The sequence below is a fragment of the Filicampus tigris genome, chromosome 6 (assembly GCF_054856515.1).
Source record: "Filicampus tigris isolate MCC_2025a chromosome 6, RoL_Ftig_1.0, whole genome shotgun sequence".
Classification (NCBI taxonomy): Eukaryota; Metazoa; Chordata; class Actinopteri; order Syngnathiformes; family Syngnathidae; genus Filicampus; species Filicampus tigris.
Window position 1 is genome coordinate 22,169,192 of NC_141222.1, and position 23,598 is coordinate 22,192,789.

General features: G+C 40.2%; 1 protein-coding gene across 3 annotated transcripts; it reads left to right on the forward strand.

Annotated features, from left to right (window-relative positions):
- The first annotated feature begins 4,943 nt into the window (after window positions 1-4,943).
- Window positions 4,944-23,293, forward strand: gga3a (golgi associated, gamma adaptin ear containing, ARF binding protein 3a). Of its 3 annotated transcripts, none has more exons than XM_086034505.1 (17): window positions 4,944-5,045; window positions 7,573-7,657; window positions 7,811-7,886; window positions 8,132-8,230; window positions 8,315-8,438; window positions 8,554-8,660; window positions 9,860-9,940; window positions 10,030-10,167; window positions 10,275-10,356; window positions 12,677-12,790; window positions 14,637-14,852; window positions 16,383-16,453; window positions 16,530-16,819; window positions 18,799-19,040; window positions 20,117-20,286; window positions 22,150-22,260; window positions 22,384-23,293. In XM_086034505.1, the coding sequence occupies exons 1-17, from the start codon at window positions 5,009-5,011 to the stop codon at window positions 22,492-22,494; spliced, it is 2,154 nt and encodes a 717-aa protein (XP_085890631.1). In that variant the 5' UTR covers window positions 4,944-5,008; the 3' UTR covers window positions 22,495-23,293. The 3 variants fall into 3 exon arrangements, 2 of the variants coding, with proteins under 2 accessions (XP_085890631.1, XP_085890632.1); XM_086034506.1 differs by having other exon boundaries at window positions 4,967-5,021; XR_015087293.1 differs by lacking the exon at window positions 22,384-23,293 and having other exon boundaries at window positions 20,199-20,286.
- The last annotated feature ends 305 nt before the right edge of the window (window positions 23,294-23,598 follow it).

Consider the following 23,598-nt stretch of genomic DNA (forward strand, 5'->3'; position numbering starts at 1 on the left):
ACACCAAAATTTTGACTTTGGTACTATTCATGCATACAGGCCCCTCTAAAAGTATTGTTACGACAAGGTTTTTGTTGTATGCTAAAGACATTTGGGTTTCGGATCAAAAGATAAATATGGGACAAAAGTTCTGAGTTACAGCATTTATTTCATGGTATTTACATCTACATGTGTGAAACAACTCAAGACAGAGCGTATTTTGTTTGAAGCTACCCTCTATTCAAGTGAGTAAAAAGTATTGGAACGTGACTGATGTGTGTTTCTAATTGCTCAGGTGTTGCCTTTTAGCTTGATTGCTTAAACATTAGCTCAGGAATGGGCAACTTAAACGATGGAGAGGGCCGCAATTTTTCACCAGGGACCGCACAGGACCACGCACTTCCTAACCAGAGGTATGACAAACAAAAAAAACCATTTTTTTTATAAGAACATAATATGCGGATATGTCCGCTTTATTTTTAATCAAACCTTATGTACCAAAGACAGAGTATCTTAGTATATTTGTATTTTCAAAAGATTAACTGCTTAACCACAAAAAAATACTTCACCGAGTGTGGTTGAAGTGTTTGAAATGTTTCCCACATTAACCTGTAGCTTTTTAAATTTGTGACAGAATTCAGCACGCCCTGTCCGGACGTCGATGAGCTCTTTATCTTGTAGCAGGTAGATTTAGGACATGACTTGCAGACGGACTTTCTCCGTGCGTCTGTTCGGCGTGCCCTGCCTGTTGGACATGTAGGCAAAAACACTACGTGCGTTTTGTTTCTTTGCGAGAAGTTTAAGGTCATGAGAGTTTGCACCTGTGTCTGTCTGTGTTTTTATTTTGAGTTGCACCGACACGCTGAGCGGTCATGAAGCGGTATTCACTGAACAAAATCTTTTCATATCACCGCTCGACCTCAGTCACGCACCGTCGACGTGTGCTCCGTGACAAGGTGACAAATATCTGCAAAACATACGGTATCATCTGTCATAGGGAGTGCAAGATCTAATACGCGGTGGGAAAAGAATCACAGACATTTGAGCAGAAAACAACATAAAGAAGTAGGCAACCCAAACATATTTTTTCAAGAATATGTTTTATGCAAGCCCACTAGTTGAGACATTCTATATTGCGTTTGTGGAATAAGAGTTAATCCACCCCGAATTTAACCATCTCTGTGGGCGGCCATTTTGTTACTTCCGTCGACTGAAAATGACATCACAACTGCTCAGGGCTCAGATAACAACCAATCATTGGTCAGCTTCGGAAAACAGGTGAGCTGTGATTGGTCGTTACCTGAGCCCTGAGCAGTTGTGATGTCATTTTCAGTCGACAGAAGTGAAAAAAAAATGGCCGTCCCCTGAGATGGTTGAAAACGAGTGAATTTTGCTGAAGAACTCATATTCCACAAACGCAATATTAATCAGAATGTCGTGTTTCAACTAGTGGGCCTGCTGGACACATATTCTTGAAAAAAAAATGCGTGTGGGTTGATTCTCCATTTAAGCAATGCTAGCTCTAATCAATTCTACTTTGTGATGCAGAAAACACAAGGGAAATTAACTTTATTTGGCCGATCCCAAACCAACCACCGCACCGGCGTCAGTTAATCAGATCCAATTAAAGAGCTGTGTGTTTATACTTGTACAACATTGATGATGCTTGACACTGGGATTCAAAGGGATTTATCAAATTGGCTGTTTATGACAGCGGTTGTGTAGAACGGCACTTTACTGTGCTGACAGCTGCTTATAAAATGTTAACCCTCAGCAATGGCAAAAAGAAGCATATTGGAAATTATGAAAGTAAGTAGTATTTTTTTAAGATTCAAACCATGGCCCTCGTAAAATCTGTCGTACTGTCAACCGGATGACAGACTCTGACCATAAACTGAGTACTGTTATCTTTGTAAAGTCTTGAACAGATTACCTTTTTATTGTTTGCACTCCTCTGCTCAGTTGGCTATTGCAGCATCAGGTTAAGAGATGTAGAAAAATGGAAGTCACATCCAATCGAAATGGCTGTATTTACATGTTCTGTGAAACATGACATACAGTGTGAAGCAGGGGCAGGCAAGCGACTGTTTAAACCAAACTGTAGTTTAGTGTTGATTTATTGAATCAGTACTTGGATAGTATTTATGTCTCCATCACTTGTCTCCAGCTGCTTTGCTTATATGAGAGTGTTATGTTTTGAGGCGCTCTACAGCCTTGAGGATTGGGATGAATGGGACCTGGCCTTCAAAAAAAAAAAAAAAAAAAGACTTAATTTGCTCCTTGGGTGATTCCAATGCTAACTGGTGAAAAGGAGCGTGTAATGGAAAAACGATCAAACTCGCGCTTGAGAAGGTCAGGGTTCAAATGTGTGGAAGTTTCTTTTTTTTTGGGAGGGGAAATGGGAAAATTTTGAGGGTTTTTTTTTTTTTCCCCCGTGCAGAATAATTCTCAAGAGTTGGTGTTGCCTTATTATATTTTATCACCTTGGAAACTGACAAGTATATTCTTGCATACACCTTCTTTTAAAACACTAGCTGTCACATTTGGTTTTATTATTCGTTTTTTTTTTTTTTTTAATCTATCCATTTACAGGAGCTTTCATAACGTTTTTGATCATGTTAAAGGAAGAAAATGTTTCTGTGATTGTATCTTAATAGATCTCTTTGAGATATGGAGCGACATTGTAAAACGAAGTGAGTGAATGGACTAAATTTGACAGCTGTTAAAAAACTGCATTTGTTTGATTTCATTGAAACTCATTTCGTAGTAAATGTGAGTGACGCCATGCATGCTGTGATCGCAAGATTACAATTTCAACATCCCGGCCGGAGAGTCTTTTGAGGATACTTCAGTCTTGCTCCAATCTCCCTCTACAAACATAAAGTTGAGTTGGGTGTTCATTATAGTTTTCACCTTGTTTTTGATGACTGCACATTGTATGGTGAGAGCTATCTGCATATGAAGTGAAGCACCCATTAAACACATCACACATGATTATAGAAAACTTTGGAAAAGGTCACATGGGTCATTATAATTATAGAGTGCCTTTTGAGTCCTTATCAGAATCACTCAGTCGTCATGAAAATGAAGCAGATAGTATGACCCTGCCGGTTAAATTGGTATTTTGTCTCCTAAAATAAGAGCCAGAGTAAAAACAGGACCCCGATATTCACGGGGGGATAGGGACCAGGCCGTCACATGAATAGCGAAAATTTCTGTATACCCGACGCGCAAATTAAAAAAAACTTTTTTTTTAGGGTCCAACGGATATGAATTTTTTTAGGCCCATTCAGATGCCAATTTTTGGCAGAAAAAAAAAATACAGATTACTGATAAATCAGACGATTCATTAATTAAAAAATAAATATTTAAAATACAACCAAATTCATTTCAATTGGCTGATATGATATGCTGATTTTCAGTATTCGCAGGCCGGTCTGGTCCCTAGTTCTCAACTGTAAATAGGTTGTTAAAATGAAAAGTTTTCGGTTTCCAGAATACATTGTGTGGCAAAATGCAGTTAATTAACGAGGTTGTTGACTATATGCACGCAGCACTTCCGGGTTCGATGTCGTAAGGCATTTACTCTCGGCTAATAATACCTTTAACTGTGTCGCGGTCAGCAGCTCTCCTCTGGACAGAGGGCTGCTGTTGCTCGGACTCGCTGTGTCAATCTTTAGACTCAGCCTTGTCAACATTCTGAAACAGATGTAATGCTTTCCCTACTGTATAACATTTTTTTTGTTTACCATGGTGACTTTTCTCAAAAATCAATGCCGTCGCTGAAAAGTGGTTGCTATGGAAACCAGGCGCAGGAATAAGATACTCATCAATATTTTTATATTTTTGTAAAACAAAATGGCAGCATGAAAATAATATTTATACAGACACGTGAAAAGTTGAAGGGCCAGGAACATTGTTAATCTATGCAAACAGTTACAATAACAACACATCAAAAGCTTGAGAACTGTCAAAATTAAGGGGTGGGAGTCCTAGTGGAACAAGCGGCCCCCCGGTGTGCTCGACGGCTGTAATATTACATCAACAGGGAAAAAAATGCCAAGAAAAGACTTTGGTGCTCTCTGTAACTACAAATCATCCCTGCAAATGTTAACAACCCACTGACCCCATGCTCACCAAAGCGGAGTAACACCGTATATCTGAGAAGGCACACAGCAGCGATGGCTCCATGTACTGTCCTCTCACCTCTTCTTCACGAATACGTGCAACAACACGCATAAAGACAATCCCGAAAAATACCACAAAACGTTGACAATTGATAGAAATTTTCTGAAGTAAAATGGCTTCAAAGCAATGACACTGGGCATGGCCGGAAAGGGTGATGCCTTATGAGATTTTACCGGAAATACATCACACCCACTCTGTGTTTATAGGCCATAAGGACAATAATCCGTGTCATATGTCGTCATTTATTTGTGTTACCAGTAGTTGAACGGGTGTAATTTAACACATTTATGTTTGATTAATGTTGCACTGTTTGTTTGTTTTTTCATTTATTTTTTAAACAAACTGTGACTTTAGGTTGTGTGACATCCATGTCAATTCCTTGCACTGCTTGCATTACTCTCCTAACATTGCTGGTAAAAAAAAATAAATAAGATGTGCTTTGTTTTTAAACGACAGGTACATGGACCTTATCAACATTTTAATTAAATCTAATTAAAGTGTACAAGGGTATGGCTTTGATTTATGTGTAAATAGTGAGACCAATGAACGAAAGTGCTGTAAAGATAACAATCTGCATTATTTTGGTCATGATTGAAGGGCCGCAATCAGATGATCTAATCACTGGGGGCCTCCAAATAATTTTAAAATGCGAATTTGCGGGGGTCCATCGTCATCAAAACTCGACAAACACATAGGGAAATTACCGGTATCCACAAATCGGACAATGGAATAGTGGGTGAGCGAGTAACGATAGTAATAAAAAAAAGTGTCTCCCAGTTGCCCCACTGTCTTTGAACGCATCGGCAACGAGGCGTTGTTTTGCTTGAATGGGAGCGCCAACATGGCGGCTAGTGGTGAGTCGCTCGAGTCCTGGCTTAGTAAGTACACTTTAAAAGTCAATTTAGCCATATAAAGAAACTATACCGAGAAAATAGACCCTGCTGCTCCGGTAGCGGTGAGCGAAATGTAAATTAAGTTTATGTTTTAATAATTTTAGTCGTAGTGTTGATAGAAAAAGTCGTTCTGACACACAGCTGTTGACTATTCGCCTATTTGCCATTAGATGTGGAGGAAGTAACTTTTTGTTGGGGTTGATCTTAAAAATTACTTTACAAGACATACTGTATTCATTCTGCCGCTGTCATCACACACTAATACCTTGAGCTGCAGTAGTTTGCAGGCTTTAAGTTTGATCGCAAAAAAGAAGCATCAGGCTGACCCTGGTGTGTACTACCGATGAAGTCCAACAGGAAGAAAAGGTGGATGAATACAAACAGACTTGAAGTAAAAAGATATGAGAGATGCCTGAGTTCATGCACTTTTGTAAAGATGCTTGGGGGGGGGGGGGGGATAGGCCGACTGGGGGGCTCAGCCTCTCAGAATACGTTACCTTTGAGGGAATGTTTAACTTTAGAACATAGAGCTATTTTCTGGTACACATCATGCAAAAAACATTAAGCGATGAATTTATCTCAAGGTGTATGCATTACACAAGCAAAATCATGAGAAAGGTTAGGGGCAAAGCATTATTTATGCATGATGCCTTTTAATGTTAAATTATTTTTCTGCTACTCCATTACTTTCTTAGAAGTGACGACTTCAAAATAAAAACGAAACACGCCGTTCTCAAATGTCAAAACATGTCATGTTGCATTTTAAATATATGACGTAGAAAGCGAGCGAGTGAGAGTTAACTAAAACGGGAGTCAGTCGTTTCCTTTTTTAGTTTTAAGAAAGGGCTTTCACTTAAGCGAATGAACACTATCGCCTACTAATGACGCAGCATCAGGAGCAACTGGGGGTTCAGCATCTTTTTAATGGACATTTCACCGAATGTCCATGCTGGTGCTGCGAGGATGACCACACACACAGTTTACACACACGCAACAATTAAGCTAGGCTGATCATTGTTGCATTCGATTCAATGCAGCTAAAATGAGGACTAATATCTGTTGATGATAACAAAGTCATGGTATTGGGTGGTAAAATAGTTGTTCAGCATAACCACTCTATAACATACTCTCGTCGTAATACACCGGAGCCTCCACAGACTTCGCCGCAAGTGACACGAACCCTGCGAAGGAGGAGCGGGGAGGGGGGCGAGAGCGGTGCTGTGAATCAAATGGACTGAACCATTTCGAGGCTGGGGGGGTATTTCCGATGCTGCGTTGCTCACATTTTTGTTTTGTTGTATTTTTTATCCAGCGTTTTTCATCATATTTAAGCATATCTTGTCTTTTACTAAGGAAAAGAGAGTTTTAAAAATGCTATAATTTTTGGGGGTGCTTGGGTTGAATTTGGGGGTGCTTGAGCACCCCCAAAAATGGGCTGGTTACGCCCACGCATTTCACTATGGTCATAATGTTACGGCTCGGAACCACAACCTTCTGGTTCAGAGACGACCGCTCGAATACAACCTGAGCCGTGGCGCCCCGCTTCATGCAAGTCGTGCAAACGCCGAAATTGACCCAAAACATTCTACTGTTTATCCTTTGGTTGTTATACGCGGTGGATTAAGAACGGATTTTATACTCAGTTCTAAAAAAGCTTGATTCTGCCCTTCTCCGTTCTTTTATAATCAGCTGTTGAACTAAGTGAGGTTGCACAAAATGCAGCCCTTTCTCCCAGTGGACTCACAAACTGTGCTGATCTCATATCTAAAAGAGGGCATCGATGCAATCTACTAGTGGTTGTGCATCAGTAAAGGTGTTTCCAAGTTTGAACTTTAGTGAGTAAGTATACTCATCAATGGCAGTAAATAGATGGTTTAGAACTACTTCGGGAGTAGTAGCTTTTTATCAACAAACAACATCAGTGATCACGGAAGCTCCACTCCTGAAAAATGACCTTACCGGTATTTATTGATGAAAACAGCGATGTTAGGATCACCGTTATTGACCACTAGTAACCTCACTGCTTCTAACGCTGCCGCTGCTGCCCAACGCTGTGTTTACCAATGTGTTTATGGAATTATGTAGTGCATCTTTGTTTGATTATACCACCTCATACTAGTGCTGCTCTATTATGAAAAAAATATATTACCAGTAATCATGATTATTTTGGTAATAATTGAAACCATGTTTATTCAAACGATCATTTATTTTTGGGTACAAAACAAGAAAATGTTTAAATGTACACATTTCTTTCAAACGCTATAATTATGTAAATTTCAAACAAAATTGATAAAATTAGCTATTACAAAATAAAAGGTGCAAATGTATAAATTCAAGTATGATTTCCTTGTGTGTAAACAAACATAATGCGTTGGATATAAATGCATATTAATAATTGCGATTTATGATTGTGCCAATTTTGTAATCGTGGAGTGTAATAATCGTAATTGTAATTGAGTTTGGATTAATTGCACAGCCCTACCTCATACTCTGACCTCCTTCCCCCATCCAGACAAGGCCACCAGCCCTTCCAACAGACAAGAAGACAGGGAGTATATTATGGCATTCTGTGACCAAATCAATAAGGAGCATGAGGGGTAAGATCACGTTGATACAATCAGTGCAAATGTTTCGCACCCATACAATGCGGGTACTCAGTTTGCTCGCTGTGCTGGATGCAGAGAATCGTCAGCTCCATATTATGTGATCATTATGATAAATGTTTGTATTGTTGTGCCGTATTTTCCCAGACCGCAAATAGCTGCAAGACTCTTGGTGCACAAGATCCATTCACCACAGGAATGGGAGGCCCAACAAGCCTTGATGGTATGTCAGAGCTGTACTTGATTGTTTTGTATTCATGACCAGGTGATTTTGTATTCAAGTATTTAAATTTTTATATATGGAGAGTGTATAATTCATTTAAAGGCCAGAAACTGTCATAAACTTACCTGTCGAGCAGAACCGTTGCTAATTCCTTGTCAGTTCGGAATCCCCTCAGCTGCCTGTGAAAGGCAGCAACATCCCTATGTTAATTTTTAAAAATGAGTTTGTTGTTTTCCCTGTTTTAGGTTCTGGAAGCTTGCATGATGAACTGCGGCCAGAGGTTTCAGAACGAAGTGGGGAAATTCCGTTTTTTAAACGAGCTCATTAAAGTGATCTCGCCCAAAGTGAGTAACAGCGAAATTGGTGAGCGTTTTTTACTTTTAAAAAAGATTGTGCGTCATACGGACCTTCCCCCCATCCCCCATCAGTATCTAGGAGACAAAGTGTCTGACAAGGTGAAGTCAAAAGTGATTGAGATGATTTACAGCTGGACCATTTATCTACCCGAGGAAACCAAAATCTGTGAAGCTTATCAGATGTTAAAGAGCCAAGGTAAGTATGAAAATACAATGGAATGTTCTCATTTGTACATAAATGCATGCTTTAAATGCATGTACACTTTTTATGTCGTTTCAAGTGATTAAATAATGTGTGTTCATATTTCCAGGCATTGTGTTATCTGATCCAGAGATCTCTCTGAACGCGACATTAGTCCCGACATCTCCATCTCAGCGGCCAAAGAATCCAGTGTTTGATGATGAGCACAAAGGCAGAGTGAGAACAACCGTTTGAATAATTTCACACCTGGCCTGTTTGAACACAGCATATCAGCACCAAGCTCACCATCCGACTTCGCCATCTCCTTTTATCTTTGAATTGCCTCTTAATCGCTTTTTTTGGGGGGCACCTTTGTGTGTGTGTGGCTGTGCATGATTGTTTTTTTGCACACGCAAGTCAGGCTGTCAGATCTTATGCAAGCTGATCTTCACAAATAGTGCCTTGGGATGTTTATTTACTCATCTGCAAATGGGGGAGGCCTTTATTTACATAAAGGCGTTTTTAGGACTGCAATCTGTTTCAAGTGAAAATGGCATTCAAACAAAGTGAAAGGGACCTCTGTATATGGGGAAAAATGCAGAGAAACTTAAAGAAAAGAGACAGAGTGGATGTATATATGCGTATATGTATGTAAATACCGTATTGGCCCGAATGTAAGACGGTGTTTTTTTGCATTGAAATAAGACTGAAAAAGTGGGGGTCGTTTTATATTCGGGGTCTAGACATTGTACCCGCTCACAACGCTTGATGGCGCCAGATATCATTGAAGCGAATGCAGAAGTTGACTCCGGCGGCCAAAGCAACCCCTGTCACGCGAGGATGACGTGCTATGGGAGGAGCCAGAGGATGGGATTAAGGACAGCGACACTGAGCACAGCGAGGCAGATAATTGTTTGTGAGGAGTAATGTTCTGTCATGATAGATCTCAGCTACTCTCAAGTTAGACCAGTTTGCATTATTTTATTGCAATGTTTTTTTTCCTTATTCAGATTTGTTCCAAGACTACAGTTACAGTTAGACTTCACTTTGGTGGTTAATGCAGCTATTGCAATGTTGTTGTTTGATCACAATAGATTGGTTTATTTACATTTCAAAAACCAGAAGCCATTCCTTTACGAATGTGATTGCACTTCAGTTTACATATTTAAATGTTCAGATATGAAGATTTGAATGAGGCAAAATAACATGCCTTTTCTCTCAAATATATTGTTATAATCATTTGTTTCATAGATACTGTAATTATTTTCTGTATATAAATTAACTTGGTGTTCCAAAAAACCTTTTTTCAAACTTGAGTCTTGAAAATGAGGGGGCCGTCTTATATTCGTGCCAATACTGTATGTATGCGTGTATATGGCTGGAAGGCAACATTTGACAGTTCCCACAATGTTGTTGTTTTTTTTTCACCACCACAGAAATTGGCAGAGCTGCTCAAGAGCAAAAAGCCGGCGGATCTGCAGGCAGCAAATCGTCTCATCAAGAACATGGTCAAGGAGGTAAATCAGTCATCCTTGAATCAAGCCAATCTGTGAGTCATGGCGTGATTTCTTTTCAATGAGCCCCGTCTAATTCCCATTTGTTGCAGGATGAAGTTAGAACGCAGAAAATGTCAAAGCAGAAAAGCACACTGAAGGCGGCCAATAACTGTGTCAAACTCCTTAATGAGATGCTGTCTTACTTCAGCCCCGAAGATTCCTCTGATGGTGACAAGGATCTCATTAGGGTTTGTTATCCGCACACATTTTAATAGTTGGTCTTGAAAATCTCTGACAAACTTTGAACCCTGTATTCATACTTCAACCCCGTTACCAGCGATATTATGTTTTCCAGGAGCTGTACAGCGACTGCGACAAGCTGAGACAAACCGTGTGTCAGCTTGCTACAGAGACGGACGATAACGACACCAACTTGGGTGAGAAGTCCTTTAAGATGAGTGTGATGATGTGCTTTCACTTGCCTGTGTGTTTAGTGGAGGCTAAAGCAACAGCGCAGTTCTGTTCCAATAGCAAGGCAAGGAAGCTTTTATTTGGATCACAAACATGGTGTCAGGTTCACTCCAAGTGAGACATTAGTAAACAATGCACACAGTGAGGAGAGAAGACACCCGACAACAATATTGTCTTTTTACTTGCAAGGAGAGCGCAGGGAAGTGTATGATTACAGTTCCTAAAACCCTCTGCCCGGCTCCCGCGCCTCCTCTCTTTTTATTTTCTTCGGAGTCCCTGATTACAAAGGTGTTCCAGCTCTAAGGGAAAGGGGAGCGAAAGCAGCTGGAACACTATGAACTTGTTTTGTCTATGTGTGTGTGTTTGTGTTTGTGTGAGCCATTAGCATACATATGTGGAAGCAAAGCACATCAAGCAAGTTGGGCGTAGATTTGGTAAAAGCTAAAGCTAAACCCACAAGCTAATAAAGCTAACAGGCCTAGTCCACAAGAATCCAACACATGAATAATAAAATACATGATTATTCTTACATTCCCCCCCGTTTCTATATAATATAAAGCTAAACCTACAAAGCTAACAAGCTTAATTATGAAAAATCCAACACACGAATAATACAATACATTATTATTCTTACATTCCCCCCCCTGTTTTTATATAGTATAAAGCTAAACCTACAAAGCTAACAATCCTAATCATGAAAAATCTAACACATGAATCAGTATATACATCATTCTTCTTACATTCCATTACAGTCCATTGTTATGGTTTTATTCTGTCCCAAGGACTCAGCGTCTAACCACAGGATGCTCTTTGATAAGAGCATCGTTCCTATTTTGCGGCTGCGTCCTACTCACATTCTTCACAAGCAACTTCGACTTGCACGATTAAAACAAGTTTATAATGCTGAAAAAATACCTTAGAATAATTCTAAGAGTAAATATGGTACAACCTACGAACAATTATTCTATCACAGGGTAACTCGGTGTGCTTCAAAATAACAGAAATAAAAGACATCTTACTAAAATTACTAACAGAACCTGCGGTGCAAGACAAAACATTTTTGAAAAATTCATTGTAAAATTTTAACGCCATTTGTATTAATGTTGGAATACACCATAATCACTAATGCAGTAGTAAAGTCATAATCAGACTGAATATTTGTACTAAAATCATTTCTAGCCCATGAATGTAAATGGCAAAGCAGTAAGTAAGCCGGTAACAAATTGTGCCTTCTTGTGCATATAGTATACCGTCACTAACCTAAGTAATAAAGTGAATGAATGTATGAATTAGAGATAGATCGATGTTTTTTTCAGGGCCTATACCGATTATTGGTAGTCAAGGAGGCTGATATTCATTTTTCGTAGAAAAGACAATATTGGCATCAAAATCTAAAAAATAAAAAGAAAACAAAATTCTTAACTTTGTTGAAATGCCTTTACGCATGTTTGTTGAGCATTTTTTCAGATTTGCGTAATATTGATGTTTTTTTTATTATTATACATTTCTGACAATATGCATCTTTGTTGGGGTCATCATCAGCATGTCTGAAAAAAGTGACATGAAAACGTAAACAATTGCTCCCTATAGTTTTTGACAGTAAATAAAGTTCTCCAAAATTTCACTTTTCTTTGTTTTTCGATTTTAAACACAACCAAAAGGTGCAGAGTGTTCCCAGGGTCAGTAGAATCTCTAATAAAGTTAACTGAAAATTTAAACAAATTGAATCCTTGAAGTTAACAGTTTTAAGTTGATTTATCGGCCATCAGATTTTAAATAAAGGCCGATATTCATCAAAATGCCGAATATCCGCGCCGATAATCGGCCTGGCCGATAATCGGTGTATCCCTAGTATGAATGAATGTATTTTTTTTGTATGAAAACCCCTTCTAGGCCATAAATCTAAAACAAACTTTTACTCAACTCAGCCGCCACAACGCTTGCGCATAGGCTAGTATGCAACACACTGCGAGGCTCAATTTCAAAATAAAAGCCAAACAAGTAGTACTATATATGGATATCAACGCTTTACCTATATTTGACTTTGAAGGTGGCCCTCAGAATCAGTCGTGGCGACGGACTTGACTTCACGGTGAGGCTGGCCTGATAGTCTTACTGCGTATAAGCGCGGTGACGGATTTAAACTGCAATATTCAATTTCCAGTGCTCAGGCGCACTAGCACACCACTTGTGTGCACCCCTGATTAGGATTATTTTTGTGGGTGTCCGGATGTCAGAACAGTGACTTAAAGTTCATGCCCATCTCGCCTCTCTCTTTTAAACTAGGAGACATCCTGCAGGCCAATGACGATCTTACCAGTGTCATTAATTCTTGTAAGAAAATTGTGGAAAGCCAGTCCAGAAATGGAGTGACTAAAGCACCATCAGCAGTCAAACAAGGTACAGTTAATAATCTTAATGTGCATATTTTTCTCTTATTGATCAGAATTTTATCATTTTTCATCTAATTAGTGGGTTCCCTTATAACTTGAGAGTAAACATGAATGGCTCTTTTGCACCACTGGGTATCAACTCGAGGAAAACAGGGAGTCTGCCTCACAAATCTGATGTTTGGGATTTAAATCTCAGCTCTAGCCTCCCTATGTGGTGTTTGCATGCTTTCCCCGTGCTTGCGTGCATTTAATCTGGGTACTTTGGCTTCCTCTCACATCCCAAAAACATGCATGACAGGTATCGGTTCAGGGCTCGAAATTGTCCATAGGTCTGAATGTGTGAAAGGTTGCTTATCTTGCTGTGTCCAACTGTGCTATGGAAAAGCAGCATAAGAAAGTTTTTTAAACGATCGCTTGGGACAGTTTCAAACGCCCAAAAATAGTTGCTTGACTTTATGGTCATTATGCGCAACCAACGTTCACATTCGAAAAACGGCAACACCTTCCGATTTAGGTCACTGGCAGAATCCTAAGGCAGCAGACCGGGACAACGCACCTGTTGAAATGTTGGACGTCGACAATGCATTTGGGTTTTACACAAGATGTCTTGTAGCCACCAAAAAAGAGCATATCTGATGTTCGTGTTTACAATGTGTTTATAAACAATATCCATGTATATTGTTTATATATACATGTATTTAAAGCGGAAGTCAACCTAAACATATTTTTTTCAAGAATATGTTCCCAGCAGGCCCACTAGTTGAAACACGGCATTCTGATAAATATTGCATTTGTGGAATAAGTGTTAATCCACTCATTTTTAGCCATCTCTGGGGGCGGCCATTTTGTCTTCTGTCGACTGAAAATGACATCACAACTGCTCACAACGACCAATCGCGGCTGACCTGTTTTCTGAATTTGAGCTGTGATCGGTCGTTGTGAGCAGTTGTGATGTCATTTTCAGTCGACAGAAGACAAAATGGCCGCCCCCAGAGATGGCTAAAAACGAGTGGATTAACACTTATTCCACAAACGCAATATTTATAAGAATGCCCTGTTTCAACTAGTCGGCCTGCATAGAACATATTCTTGAGAAAAAAAATGTTTGCGTTGACTTCCGCTTTAAATACATGTATACATAAACATGAGAAGAGAAGAGTGATAAAGAAATTGACCATCATGTATATCCAGTGTAGTCACGTGACGTTTTGCACAAGGCCCATTGCAGCTTTGTTACTTCATCTATTCTATTTGAATTCCTCAGGCTGAGCTGCATTCGCAAGTCAAGTGAATTCTTGGTCCCCCTAGATTTATTAATTTTTTATAGTGCCATTGATGCACACAGGGCGGTGCCAGGCTAGTTCAGTGTGGAACCCGTACAAAGGAAAAGTGTCTTCTTTTGCCTCAGTTGTTTGAAGACCTCAAATCCACACAGTCGAAGTAAACGCAAAACCCATACTCCAAAATCGCATTTTCTGATATTGCAAAGCAAATAGAGATTTCTTCAAATGTGTTGAATAAGCGAAGAGTGTCGATCAATTATGATTTCGATTTGTAGATAAGAGGATGGACAATAGAGCCTCATTTTGTTGAGTATATTGCCATTCACAGAGTCTTATCACATAATCTGAAATAATAATCTGTTCCCAAAGGTCTGTAATAATCCTGTAGCCCGAACATCCTGCCACCCTCTCTGTTATTGCTGTCAGACGTCAGCCGATGTCATGTACAAAGCAAATGCCACTGGTGATAAAATCAAGAAAATACTAATATTCACTATGATATTACTTTTGACCTAACCTTTTGAACATGTCATAAAATAAACCTACACTACTTTTTCCTCCTTGCAATAGGCACCATTTGCTCAACGCCGACCGAGTGTCTGATTGACTTGACAGCAGAAGCGGACGTCCCAGGTTTCTCCCAACTAGGAGTGAAAAATTCGACATCGAATACAGTTTCTCATGTCGAGCTTCTCTGCGGAACCTCTGTTGCCCTACCATCGCCTGCGAGCTCTGGCAATGTGCCTGCGTCGTTTTCTCTGCTGGATGAGGATCTGCTGACTTTAGGTAACATTCACCTCAACGCTTGTCAGGGTCCAAAACCACAGGGAGGCGAGTGACTCATACCGCTGTCAGTGGGTGACAAGAATAATATGACTTTGCCCGAAAAAATTAAAATATTGCGTGTGTTCCTCCAGGAGAAATGCCCAGTAGTATTTCATCGAAACTTTTCGGCAGTTGATGTGAAACCATGTCAGTTTTTATGACGTCCCTCAAAAGCCATATTAAAATAACGACAACACGTCAGGACAACAGAGTGAAATAAAATGAAAGAAAGGGCAGCACAGTGACAAAGTAGTTGGGATGTCCGCCTCACTGTGTGTGCGCCCGCGCGCGGATTCCAATAACAGACATGTTCGCTTCATGTTCTTCGTCTTCACGCGCCCCCCATTGACAAGTTTGGATTGTACCTCGCCTCTCACTCAAAATCAACAAGGATAGGCTCCAGCTCACCTTCGACCCTAATGAGGGTAACGGCTATAGAAAATGGATACATATTATAAATAATGAAAAATATCAATATTCCGCCAGGGGGCATATACAGTACTACGCTCAACACACACTGTGTGCTAAGAATGAGGTAGTAGATCTCACAAATGTGTTGCGAAAAAAAAAAATTGTTAGCAAAGATAACAACACGCAGTTGTAAAATATTAATTCAATGAATGACGTATTTCATTGAAGGGGATCATGTCGACTTGCTATAATGACAATCCTAATAATTAACATTGTTTAACAAATGATGCGCTGATATTGTCAATCAAAATCGGGCAAGAATATGTTTAAAAGACAGAGAATTTTGAAACGTAATCTTATTCATAAACCGTGCAGGCGGGCGTCATGGCGACGCCGACGATTTGTAAATTCTGTTCTCCTCTGATAAGGGTCTCCCAAATCTTCACAAAGCTTAATATTTCATTTAAAATCCGCTGGCTTTGCTGGGATGAAAGAATTAACTGGCAGACTGACCTTGGGGCATTTTTGCTAATTCCCACCGACCAACAAGAAACTACACACTGCTGCGGACAGAGTAGCCTGCTACTTTTTGTTTTTAAAGCGGAAGTCAACACAAACATATTTTTTTCAAGAATATGTTCTATGAAAGCCCACTAGTTGAAACCGGGCAATCTGATAAATATTGCGTTTGTGGAATAAGTGTTCTCCACTCGTTTTTAGCCATCTCCGGGGTCGGCCATTTTGTCTTCTGTCGACTGAAAATGACATCAGAACTGCTCACAATGACCAATCACGGCTCAGATACAGAAAATAGGCCTGCCGCGATTGGTCGTTGTGAGCAGTTGTGATGTCATTTTCAGTCGACAGAAGACAAAATGGCCGCCCCGGGAGATGGCTAAAAACGAGTGCATTTTGCTGCCTAATTTATATTCCACAAACGCGAAATATGCCGTGTTTCAACTAGTGGGCCTGCTGGGAACATATTCTTGAAAAAAAAAATATGTTTGCGTTGACTTCCGCTTCAAGACTCTTTGTCAAGGCAGCAGAGAATGCTCACATGTTGTCTTCTGTTCTTCGCAGAGTCTCCTGGGCCTGTTGCAAATGAATCAGTGCTACCTACAAGCATAAGCAACTCCCTACAGCCCTTCCAGGTACATTGGCAAATTTGAATTACATGTTGTAATATTTTACTCACAGAAAGTCTCATCGTTTCCATTCTGAATGCAGCATTATAGTCAGGATGTGGAACTTTTGGACACCACTTCAAAAGCAATACCCGCAGCCTCCATCTCAGACCTCGGCATGGGGTTTGCCACTCCGCCGTCGTCCTTTACGCTCCGCCAGACACCAATCGGCCCAGTTCAGAGCGCAGCGGTCCCAGTGGCTTCGCTACTGTCGACCGCCACGCTTACTTTTCCACAGGCCTCTGCCGATGCGCAGAATTCCGCATTGGCGCCATCTTCTCTGGATCACAGTATACAAGACCTAGCCGTGCTTGATTTAGGCGCTAATAAAAGGTGAGTAGCAGATGGTATTTTAACCAGGGGTTGAACGACTTAACATTTTTTGTAGTTGACGCGGAGGTGATGCAAATGGAGTTAACTTCTATTGATCCATAATGCCATTGATCTTTTTTCAGATGTCAGCTTTCAGATGTCAGCTTGCTGTCTCCAAACATAAGCTTGCTCACTCACTCTCCCTGTTGTCCTAATTTGCACAGGCCCCGTCTCAGATTTTGAAACTTTACACACACAAACACACACACACACACTATATTGCCAAAAGTATTCGCTGACCTGCCTTGACTCACATATGAACTTAAAGCAGGCTCACCTGTTTTCTGCTTTCGGTCACATGACGTTCGCAAGCTGAGCCCGAAGGCACTGCGGCATCAATTTCAGTCGACAGCAGGTGGCAGTACAGGACAAACTGGCTACCTCCATACAAATGGGTGGATTTTCTCCTTAATTAATATTCCACAAATGCAAGATTAATCAGAATATTGTTATTAGACTAATGGGGGCACATAGAACATATTGCGAAGAATTTTGATTCAACTTCCGCTTTCATTTCTATTTACTTATGTCGTTACTATGTTTTTTTTATGCACAATATTATGGCTTGCTATTTTTTTCCTCATTAAAATGCGCAGTATGACAATTTCTGTTTTTGTGGGAAGGCTGAAACGGATTAATGGCATTTCCATTTATTTCAATGGGAAAAGATGATTTGAGAGAGAAGGGTCTGTCTTGCATTACTAGCGTGGTCACGGAACAAATTGAACTGCAAAAGCACCACTGTTCTGGAAATTGCTCCACTGTATCTAATCAACCCAAGTGTTGCAATGCTCTATTATTACACGGGAACACACTGTAGTAAGTTATAATATAACAAATGTAAATATTTCCATTTCAAACCCTACTGTTAGTCTTGGGAGACTCCAAATCATAGCTTGATTCACAGTACTCATTTATCGTCATAAAAAGTCGCCTCAAAAGCGCTATTTTGAGCACTTGACCACAAGTCCACGGTTAGATGTGTTAACTCGTTCAATGCCAGCCATTTTCAGAAAGACAACTCCGAGCACACTGATTTTTCAAGACCAACACAATGTTGTGTTCTATCAAAATCACATCTTCTTTCACCAGGGCAAAAACTCTAAATATACATTTTTCCGTTCTAATTAGCAATAGATCATAGCTTAAGTTTTACGGAATTCGCTGCTAGTCTCATAACCCATAGAAGAAAAAAAAGTTTTTTGTGTGTTATCAAAACAAATCAAGCAGAACAGTGATTTTGATGCTAATATTTTTACTTTCGTGATAGCTCTACCTTTTGAACAGATTTCATTCTATAAAGCGGGTAAACAACACTTAGGAATGGCTTTTGATAGCAAAAATAATCTATTTAGTGATATTCAATCACCGTGAGTGAGGTCAACTCACCAGAATGGCACGTGAGCTGTTCGCGGCTATTAACCTGACAATTTCGTCATATTCCCATGATCGTTTCTGTATGTCGTTAGATTTATGACACACACATACTTCTGTTATCATCAACACACATTCTGTGATTTCTAAACGTTCATTTTTCCCTGAGACTAAGTCCTCCTTCCCCACTGTAAACAGTTGGGAAACAGAGATGATTTTAAATCTAAATGGTGCATTTGCGTTGTTACCATCTACTGGTGGTTTTGCCTCATTTTTGAGACACTACTCAAGTGCTTGGAATTTAAGTATAATTTAAGGAGAACAGTTTCTTACCCTCTTTTCCCTTCCCAATGGGGAAAAAAATGAATGAATAAATAACGAGAAAACTCGTTCTTGGCACTCAATGTTTTGATACTAATGAACGACTTAACTCATAAAATGCAGAGAACAATTTAAGTGGGACATGAATTATTAATCAAGACTGCGCTTTTTTTGTTCTCTTGGAATGGTAATCACTGCCGCCAGAACAGTGCCCACCTGATGGTCGATTTGATTTTTGCCCACAGCATCCCCGTCGTGCACTTTGACAACTCACAAGCCAAGAGGGGCGGTTTGTGTTCTCCCGCCAATCTCCTGCACCTAGAAGGGATGCCAGTCACACCGAGCTACCCCCCGGCCAGAAGTCTAACCAACAACACTCACTTACATTCTCCGTCCCTCATCCTCGCACACAGCCAGACCTCTGTAGGCGGAGTAGATGAGACATCACTCACTGATGTCTTTGTAGCTTTGGAGGCTGTCAAACCAAGTAAGTGTTTTTGTGTTGCTGGGTGTGTGGAACACATCATGTTAAGCTAGTGAAGTGTTTCTTAACATTTATTGAGACAAAGCCCATTAGCAAATCTCACAGAGAGTATCCTCGAGGAATTCATTCCGTTGTATGAATGGCGACAGATGGATACAGAGGTTAATTACTGTACGTATTTCCGCAACCTCAAAAACAAAATAACAGGAAGTCCTCGATTTACGAACGAGTTCCGGTCCTACACGGGCAATGTAACCCGGATTTCCGCGTAAGTCGGATTTCACAGTTTAGTCGGAATTGACGTCAAAATACTTAGTATGAAAAAACGAAAATACGTTCAAATAAAAACATGGGATGCTGTAATTATCGTTACTGCTGAGAGGTGGATGGAGAAGGAGGAGAGGTGGGCAAAAAAGGCAAAGATACTGCCGACGCACAGTAAGGCACAATCGGCAAACTCTGCAAATGCTCAACGGCAAGGAATCCTGCTTTTTGTAGTACAGGACGTGGTCGTGTGCAAAAGTGCGGTGTTTGGCGCGCAACCCACCGGAAATACACAAGCAGTGGTAAACAAGCTCTGAGACGGAGCACAAAAGCACACTTTTGGAGCGAGGAGGAAACCGGCTGCTTCATTCCCGTGGTGAGCGACATGAACATCAAGTGTTTTATTGACAGTTGAAAGTAACAAGCGGAACTGACGTCCATTTGAGTCATGGCGCCGCGTGTCGCCGTACACGGTTGGTTATTCAAATGCCGGAGCAACTCCGTCCACTCAATCGTGTAAACGGGATATTCAGAATGTTTCAGAAATCGGAGTTTTGACCTTAACCCAAATATAATATTGACTGCATGTAAACGTAGTCATTATGGCACTGGGGACAAAATGGCGGAGGAGGCACGGGCGTCGTAAAAAAAAAATAATAATAATAATTGTAGGTCATGTAAGTTGTAATCGGAGGACTTCCTTTACATGAATTAATGGGCTGTCGTCTGCAGCATGTGGAATATGCCGTGTTCAAGGTTAATACAGGTCATTTAATGAACACGCTTTAAACTAAACTTGAGCTGCTTTATTTTAGGTAAGATGTGTCCAGTCACAGCATATGACAGAGGTGGCGTTCGTCTGCTGCTGCATTTCGCTAGTGACTGTCCACCCGGCAGGTCTGACGTGTTGGTGATCGTGGCCTCCGTGCTGAATACATCCCCACTTCCTGTGAAGGACATTGTACTGCAGGCTGCTGTTCCCAAGGTAAAACATACTTGTTGGAATTGATTTTGGACAACTGCGCACTGTGGTCCAGCATTTCATCATTCCGTCTAAAAAAGATAATAATGCCAGAGCATGACCGTGTAAAAACGTCACCATACTGAGAGCTATCTAATATTTTCCATGCCTGTAGTTGTGTATTCTGTAAATAATTGTATTTTTGGACACTTGTGTAATTGAGCTTATATTTCTATTTTTATCTACAACACAGCTATGTGTGAGGGAATGCCAAGCTGAATTCCAGGGGTGGGCATTCCGTGAGACTGACAGGCCGATCCGTCAGTCCATCACTGACGGACGCCCGCTTTGCTGGTGATTTAGAAATGACGGACTAAGCGCTTGACGGAAGTGGGTTTTCATCCATCAGTGGAATCGTCACTAACGTCGTCCATCAATGACGGACCTCTCTGACCATCACTGACGGTCGCCCGTTTTGCGGATTTCTTTTATGTTTGTTTATTTTGGCTACTGGTGGACTTTTGACAGTCTAAGTGATGAACTTTTGACGGTCTGACTGACGGATTGATGAACTGATGATTACAATACGGACCAGCAAAATTTTGGAAAATGCCCACTAGAGATAGACCGGTATGTTTTTTTTCAGGGCCGATACCGATTATTAGTAGTCAAGGAGGCCGATATTCATTTTCAGTAAAAACTAAAATATTGGCATCAAAAAATAAAACAAATTAAAACTATTAACTTTGTCGTAATGTCTTTACACAGTTATTTTTTTTGTTGCTTTTTTTTTGCATAATGTTAATGTTTTTTATTATTAGACATTTTTGACAATATGCATCTTTGTTGTAAAATTCTAACAAAGTTCAGGGAGCTCCCAGGGACATTAGCATGTCTTCAAAAGTTACATGTAAATTCAAACAAGTGCTCCCTATAGTTTTTGTCGGTAAATAAAGTTCTCCAAAATTTCAAAATGACTGAAATGTTAAAATTTCACTCATCTTTGTTTTGATTTCAAACAAAACCAAAAGGAGCAGATTGTCCCCAAAGTCAGTAGAATCTCTAATGAAGTCAACTGAAAATTTAAACAAATAATTCCTTGAAGTTAACAGTTTTAAGTTGATTTATTATCAGCCATCAGATTTAAAAAAAATTTTTTAAAAAGCCGATACCGATATTCATCAAAATAATGAATAATGATAATCGGCCCGGCCGGTAATCGGTCTATCCCGAATGCCCACCTCTGCTGATTTCCATTGTTCCTGTACTGTAACACTGACAAAGTTCTATTCTACTCTACAAGAGTCAAAACTATTCTGAACAGCTCTCAGCATGGTGCAGTATACCACTGCAATTACAATATTGAAATAATACTGTGAAGGCAAGGCAAGGCAGCTTTTATTTATGTGGCACATTTCATACACAAGGCAACTCAAAGTGCTTGAGAGAAAACAGTCAGAAAAGAGTACTTGTAAAAACGGATTATATGATATGGCTCTCTGTAACTCATTATTTTTTGCAAGTGGTCACCATGCATGCTGGGGTTGGTCGTTATTGAGTTTGTAAATGACAAGAGAAAAATGGAACCGTTTTTAAAAAGGTAGGAGGACAAATCCGTTTTTTTTTTTTTTTTTTTTTTTTTTGTGTTTTTCTTCTGAAGTTCGAGAGATTGCAAAAGCAATTGACTAGAGAGAAACATAGCCACAAACATTTGATTGCACTTTGGAAAGATAAACCAACAATACATCACTTAATAACAGCATCGCTCTGATCGCATCAATCAAAACATGCGTTGATTAACTTGATAAATGTGAGTGGAGCTGCCTTGTTTACTCTGGCTCTGTTTTGTGTGTGTGTGTGTGCGCGTGTGTGTGCGCTCCCATCTAGACTATGAAAGTGAAATTGCAGCCCCCTTCTGGGACACAGCTCGCTCCCTTCAACCCCATCCTGCCCCCTGCTGCCATCACTCAGGTCGTGCTGCTTGCCAATCCTCACAAGGTAGTGTTTAGCCTGAGGATGTTTCTCCTGCCTTCATACATTTTGTTTTGCACTTCAATAACCAGATTTCTACCATGTGCTTGTACACACCCGTGTGTGTGTGTGTGTGTACATGATTGGCAGGAAAAGGTTCGGCTGAGGTACAAGCTGACATTCACGTTGGATGAGCAGCCCTACACAGACGTCGGGGAAGTGAACGAGTTTCCACCTCCTGACAAATGGGGGTGCTTGTGACCACACATCGCCTCCCCTTCTGGATTTCTTGAAATAATGTATTTACCAGGGCAGGTCATGAGAGAGACACAGCTGTAGGGAATACAGGTATGCTATTTCCACAAATACTGGCCAGGGGCTTTAATTTACTCAACTGCAGAAGGGGACGGGGTGGCATTTTTGGAATCGCACTGCGATATTGCTATTCATGTCGGGTTAAAGTGGCATTCTTAAAAAGAATGCAAATGGACTATTATGAAGAAATGGCAGGAATCGAGGCAGATTGGGAAGAACAAGTCGATGGTCTTGGTCCCCTTAAACATGGTTTGGCTAAGGAAGGCAGGAGCCCTGCTTGCAAAAACAAAATTGCTTTTTACTAATCTACTTGTAATTATTTATTGACGTGCACAACTGCACACTATTTATTCTTATTTGCGGTGGTTGGAAGGTTTACAACGTTTTTACTTGTGACCATACTGTGACATATAAAAGTATGTAAGTGAAGGTCCCCATGCATAGAAGAAACTGCACTTCCTGCATCATGAAGGCAGTCATCCTTTTACTTTGTACGAGATGATAATCTTTTTCACTTCGAAGGCACGAAGGGAAGTCTTTTATTTGACGGTGTTAATGGTCAGTTTATTTTGCCTCTATATGGTTTCCTATGTGAAGAAGATATTTAAAGCTTTTACGGTAGTCCGTTTTTTTTTTTTTTTTTGTAAATGTGCTTCCTTATGGGATATTGATGACACATTTGTATTTTTCTGATTGATAAATCACTCAATATTTATTTTTCATTCAATGACAAATAAAGAATGTAAGCAAAATCTTTGCAATACAAACGTTTGCTTTTTTAAAATATTTTCATCGACCGACAAAACAAATTTCTACCATGTTTCTTTTGAATTGCGCACAGCCCTTTCTACAGCAAGTAGAACTCTACAACTCCAACGGGGTCAGACGAACTGCAGCTCGCATTCACATGCTGTGGTTGACCTTCTGGTTTTACTCCACAGAGCATATCTGAGATGAAATTCAAGATGGCGACTGGTAACAAAGGTCTTACTGGGTCACGTTTCACTCAGTATTTCGTACTTGCTACATTGTCCAAGAAGCAGAAAATAT

Coding starts and splice junctions, on each gene's coding strand:
- gga3a (XM_086034505.1), top strand. CDS start 5,009: ATGGCGGCTAGTGGTGAGTCGCTCGAGTCCTGGCTTA. Junction 8,439..8,553: donor TCAGATGTTAAAGAGCCAAG/GTAAGTATGAAA, acceptor TCATATTTCCAG/GCATTGTGTTATCTGATCCA. Junction 10,168..10,274: donor GTGACAAGGATCTCATTAGG/GTTTGTTATCCG, acceptor TATGTTTTCCAG/GAGCTGTACAGCGACTGCGA.